This window comes from Micropterus dolomieu, linkage group LG21 (genome assembly GCF_021292245.1).
Source record: "Micropterus dolomieu isolate WLL.071019.BEF.003 ecotype Adirondacks linkage group LG21, ASM2129224v1, whole genome shotgun sequence".
NCBI classification, from domain to species: domain Eukaryota; kingdom Metazoa; phylum Chordata; class Actinopteri; order Centrarchiformes; family Centrarchidae; genus Micropterus; species Micropterus dolomieu.
The window spans coordinates 29,219,460-29,225,720 of NC_060170.1; the positions used below are offsets into that span (position 1 = coordinate 29,219,460).

Sequence of the window (6,261 nt, forward strand, 5' to 3'; positions counted from 1 at the left end):
ATCTATCGATCAAACCAGATGAAACTAATCAGTTAGCTAAACTTCAAATGTGCCTTCAGGATGTTAAAACCTGGATGACCTGTAATTTTCTAATGTTAAACTCAGATAAAACTGAAGTTATTGTTCTGGGGCCCAAGCACCTCCGTGACGCATTATCTAAAGATATAGTTTCCCTTGATGGCATCGCCCTGGCCTCCAGCACCACCGTGAGGAATCTTGGAGTTATCTTTGATCAGGACATGTCGTTTAAGTCTCACATTAAGCAAATTTCAAGGACCGCCTTTTTTCACCTACGTAATATTGCGAAAATCAGGAACATCCTGTCTAAAAATGATGCAGGCTGGATTACTGCAATTCCCTATTATCAGGCTGCTCGAAAAAGTCAATTAAGACTCTTCAGCTGATCCAGAATGCTGCAGCACGTGTTCTGACAGGAACCAGGAAAAGAGATCATATTTCTCCTGTCTTAGCTTCTCTGCATTGGCTTCCAGTAAAATCCAGAATAGATTTTAAAATCATTCTTCTTACCTACAAAGCTCGTAATGGTCAGGCACCATCTTATCTTAAAGAGCTCATAGTACCTTACTACCCCACCAGAGCACTGCGCTCCCAGAATGCAGGGTTACTTGTGGTTCCTAGAGTCTCCAAAAGTAGACTAGGAACCAGAGCATTCAGCTATCAAGCTCCTCTCCTGTGGAACCAGGTTTGAGTTTGGGCTCAGGAGGCAGACACCATCTCCACATTTAAGAGTAGGCTTAAGACTTTCCTCTTTGATAAAGCTTATAGTTAGGGCTGGCTCAGGTGAGTTCTGAACCATTCCTTAGTTATGCTGCTATAGGCCTAGACTGCCGGGGGATTTCCCATGACGCACTGAGCTCCTCTCTCCTCTACTTTCTCTCCCTCTGTATGCAACCTCATCCCATTAATGCATGTTACTAACTCCCCTTTCCGGTAGTCTTGTGCTTTCTCGTCCCTCTCCTCTCTCCTCCTATCACTTCCCGCAGGTGTTTCTGGCTCTGGAGCTGTGGAGTCTGGATCTGTGGTTGCAAGTCACCTGCTGCCCCCATGTTCATGCTCAACACCCTCTGCTACAACTATTGTTACTAGTCCTATTGTTATTATAGTCATTAACATTATGATTATTATCATTAACACTACTATAAATATCTGTACCATTTTTCATTTAGTCTATAGCAATATCACCTTTACTGTCTGTGTATACTGTGTAGGCTGCCTTCTATCCCTCTCTCTCTGTCTCTCTGCCCCCTCTCCCCTCTCTCTCTGTTGCTCTCTCTCTCTCTCTCTCTCTCTCTCTCTCACACCCCCAACCGGGTTTCTGCCTCTTAAAAGGAAGTTTTTCCTTGCCTCTGTCGCCTAGTGCTTGATTGGTTCTTGGTGGGAATTGTAGGGCTTCTGTAAATAACATCACAGAGTACGGTCTAGACCTGCTCTTTTATAAAAAGAGCTCTGAGATAACTGTTGTTGTGATTTGGCGCTATATAAATAAAATTGAACTGAACTGAAATGAACAGCATTAAAAGAAAACACTAAGTACCTCCTTTGTTCCTTCCTCTCCCTCGCCTTGTCTTCTTCCCCTGCCCCCCCTGGCTCCGACATGGCACTCCTGTGATGCCACTCTACTCGTCACCACAGTGCAGCCCTTCAGCAAAGAAGGCGGGGTACTTTTACACGACTTTGCCATCACTCGCCGCATATTAAGTACATCACAGTCTGCTCCACTTCTATGCGGTAGGCTACAGCTGTGAGAGAGGATGTGCTGGGACGCTGTGACGGGTCGACATTGAGCCAGGCGTGCCTCCTCCTGGTGTAGGCTGTCAGAAGCAGAGAGCAGAGTCAGGGTGTCCACGGCCAGTGCCGAAAGGTCCTGGAGTTGACCCAGCTGACAGTCCAACTCCGACAGGCCGTCCTGAATGAATATGACCTTCTCTGAGACCTCCCCAACCATCATGCACATCTCTTCGACTCTAGTGGAAGAAAAATATAAAACAATTAAATAACATTTACAACAGTCAATGCAGTCACCTATAAGCTCATACCAATGTCACAATGTGACTGACTTTTTAATGCCACTGATAGGAGACTTTACACAATTATGACATTCTGTATAATACTTTATAACACAGTCACATTTAAAATAACAGACTACACCATCAAAAAAAGATACACAGACGTGTAAAGCCACATTCTTGCCAGATTGTGGGACAATGTAAACCATATTTACTATTTGTTTTCTAAAAATACATTAACAGTATCACTATTCACTTCATTAATCTATTATTTTTTAGTTTTATTATTTATTATTATTTTAGTTAGAAAAAAGGGCCATTTTTGAACAGCCATGAGTTTGTTGAGAATCAGCTGTCATCTCAGGACTAACATCAACTTAAATACCTGATTATCTAGTATGTACTAGAAATTGTGATTTTGCAGGAGAGGGAAGAGGCCCTGGTAGGTCATCCTCTCAGATAACACAAATTCTGAACAGTCCCTTCAATTCCACATCCTACACTTCTGGTTAATACAAATACAACCTCTCAGCTGTGGCTCTGATCCTGTTGATTTGACTGCTGTGGAGACCTTCACTCTTCTCATGGAAGTAGGCCTGCACACATTTCTCCTCAAACTCATGGAGTTTTTTGCGATCCTCGTGGCCCAGGTAGAGCTCTGGTAAAGATGGGAGATGTGACTTTTTACAAGACATGTGCTGTGAACTAACTTGTAAGATGTGTATAGACAACTGCTAAATTAGTTTTGTAACTACACACATACACACTGCGATACTTACTAAGTCCAGAGCCTCGCTCCTCCCGTTCAGCATCTCCACTACATTTCCTGTACATGGCACTCAAACCTAGGCTCATGTGACTGAGGAGGATAAGGGGTGGTGGCAGCCACGGCCTCTCCTGATAGGTCATTATGTAGCGATAACGATTGTACTTCCACAACTTATTGGATGTTGATGCCATGTCAAAGTAGATGTTGCTGTTATTGAGAAGACAATGTTCATTCAAAGGTAGTCTTTATAACCCTCCATTGTAAAAAATTGTATTCAGAATTTCTTTTATAAAGATGCTTACTTAAAAAACGCAATGAGAACGTTGACCATGATAATATACTGGAAGAACATATAGACAGCCTGGAGGAATGGCGTGATAAAGGAAGCAGGAGGACATGGATTATCGTCGTCACATGCTGTTAACATACACAAACACACACACAGACCATACATCAGCGGCAATCAATAGCTCCATTAACAGTAATACAGGAATACACTGTAAAATGTTTTAGCTCTTGTACATCTTGAAAATAAGTTATATGAACCTTTACCAATCTCTTTACCTCTTTAATGCCACAAATACTTTCAGCCTGAATGTAGAAATGTCAGAAATGTCACATGATGCTAATTTTCAGGATCATAATTTTATTTAGGGGTTGTACCAGAATACCAGAAGGTTTACATGGTTTCACTTTCACCAAAAAAAACACCATACGCTCCATTTTAGCTGCTGAGAGAGGCATCTCACATCTATTCTATTATTTTGTTTGGACTTGCACATGCACTGTACCTAGTAAGGACTACTAGCCAATCAGATGCTGACAAACAAGGTAGTATGATCTGAAAACCCACCGCTTCAGCCAGTAACTGTGGCTTCGGTTCAACCATACATGTTCGAGCCCAAGTGTAATCCTGAGACACTAGAATAACAACCTTAACCAGCTTTGCAACCTAGACTGGTAAAACAGTGGTAAGTGGTAATTTGTAACAAATCAGTCTTTCATAACACAATCTTTGAGGGTGTCTAATGTTCGGTAGGGAGGGTGGGGGGTGAGAGGAGGCAGCGGGCGGACATCTTGTCACTATGTGTGCTGCAGCTCAGTTTTTGAGGGCGTGCCTGAGTAGTCGCTAGGCGAGCATTATGGCTCGTGTTACATAGTGATGCAGATAGGTTACAAAAGTAAAGGCTGAACTCCAATCAGGCTGCTCTTTATGCAGTTCAGGAGCAGTGTTTTCTGTGGGAGATGGTAACTCCCTTTGGGGTGGACTTTGCAAACCTATTACATCCACAAAAAAGATAAATAACACAATAAAGGAAAGGGAATAAGCCAAAAAGCATAATATGACCTCTTTTATATACCATTCTAAATTTTCACTGGGGACATGATTTGACACATGATGTGCAGGACTGACATATCGTATTGTAAAACAGAGCCTCAACTAAAGCATTTAATTGAAATTACTTTAGCCATTATACCAAAACTTTACAGTCCCATGGCATCTACAGTATATGTTGTACACATATCAACACGCATAAACCGCTGCATTAAAGTTACCAGAGTCCTGAAACAATAAGGATAATCACCCCAGTCACCTTTAGCCTGCAATTAATAACACACATATTAATACAAAGGTGAAGCATCACTTCTCAAACAAGTATCACTTAAAATGAGGTGACACTGATTGATTGAATGACTGAATGACCGACCTGGATTTTCCACCAGTTATATGATTCACTTTGCTTTAACTTTTTACTTTACCTGATCTGAATGTGTCTTTTCAAGTGGCAAGTTGACCTTGATGCACCTCCACCTCCTCTAAGAAACTCAAGGCCAAAGTCACCTAACTTTGACTGTGTTAAATTATCACTAGTTAATAAGTATTTCTGTTGAACTACTAACCATATATCTCTGATGCATAGACCTCTCCAAAGATCATCCAGTAGGGCTGGAAGACTACGTCTCGAGCTAGGCTCCAGGACGGCTCCTCATTTGGTGAAAGGATGGCCTTCCTGGACACACCAAAGCTCAGCAGCACTATTGCCATCATCACCACTATGAAGAACATGTTACTGGTCTGAGTAGACACAGAGGGAGGAGAAAGAGGTGACTAAAAAAAAACACTTTTCCACTTTCTCTAACAAGTAGTGTGCAGTCTCTACCCACCATTTTAGTGATCATGGTGAGGTAAGGGCCAGCATGCTGATTGACAGCTAGCAGATCCATCACCCTGACGAACCAGAAGATGATGTCCAGACAGTAACTGATGCGTCCTGCCGTCCGGTATGGATTAGCAAACCAACGCATTGCCAGTCCAGCCAGGAAGAGTAGGACGGCTATGAAATCTGATACATTCCAGTACTCTGAAAACCAAATCTTCAGCTTCTGGCTCAGCTTCCTCGGCTCGGACATTAGTACCTTATAAAGTATAGTAAAGGTATATATTAAGATTTTTTTTGTTATGTAGCATAAAGCTGTAGAAAATGTATGTAGCAAATGCACATAAATAGTTAAATAATTTCAAATGGGAAAGAAGAGAAATAAATAAGATAACACGTCTCTCTACTGGCTCTCTCACCTCTCTGGTTTTCTCCACTGCAGTGGACAAGATGTAAGCTATGACCAGCCACTCCTGAACACTGGGTTGATCCCCCATCTCCACTAGTACAACGTACGAAAATAACATCAGAAAGGCCAAGTAGGACATCTGAAGTGGAAACAGAGACAGAGATACAGAACAATTAGAAAAACATACATTAAATATCAAACATGCTGCATCAAAGACAAGGACGTACTCTCATCCAATCTGTGTAATGTGTTTTCAGTATAACAACACACATAACACCTACTGTGTGAAACCAGAACTTGACAACAGGAGCTGTGTAGAATTCATAGATTCTTTTGACCCAGGACAGACAATGCATGGTCATAGAAGATACAGTTTCTGACACGGGACTAAGACATTTGTCATGGAAAGACAGGCCTCGCTCTGCATCCTGACTGACCTATGAGAGTAGAGCAGGACAAGAGAAGAGAATGGAAGACAAGACAAGAGACGTAAAAATATTAGGATTCCAGTTCCAGTTTAAATAAAACAGTGCTGGATAAGTGCACTACTGGCACTTTACCGCGTGATTAGCTCCCTCAGGGGTTGGTCCTGACTTCACAGAGTCCAGTCCAAACAGCATTGCCTCATGGAATTGTGGAACATGGCACATTTCAGCTTTGCTTTTAAACTCCAGTAGCAAGATGGCAGGGGGCAGAAGAAGGCTCAAAACTATCTGAAAGAAAGAGTGTGTCATGTAAGCCTGTACATCCAGAAAGACAAGGAAACCATCAAACATATGTTTAATTAAGCAATATTTTTAAGTTGACATTGAATCAAATTACTAAAGCTGATGATACAAGGGGCAACATTTTTAGGGCAATGTTGCTGGGCAATCTTGCTAGTGGCAAGTCCGACTA

General features: G+C 41.9%; 1 protein-coding gene across 1 annotated transcript in view; it reads right to left on the reverse strand.

The window, feature by feature from the left end:
* The window catches only part of trpm6 (transient receptor potential cation channel, subfamily M, member 6), a 23,353-nt gene that overhangs the window by 6,580 nt on the left and 10,512 nt on the right, over window positions 1-6,261 (reverse strand). The window contains exons 23-26 of the mRNA XM_046034128.1: window positions 3,099-3,213; window positions 2,807-3,003; window positions 2,553-2,685; window positions 1,556-1,985 (exon numbers count right to left, since the gene is read on the reverse strand). Coding sequence (XP_045890084.1) covers window positions 1,556-1,985; window positions 2,553-2,685; window positions 2,807-3,003; window positions 3,099-3,213 — 875 coding nt within the window. The remainder of the gene's footprint in view (window positions 1-1,555; window positions 1,986-2,552; window positions 2,686-2,806; window positions 3,004-3,098; window positions 3,214-6,261) is intronic.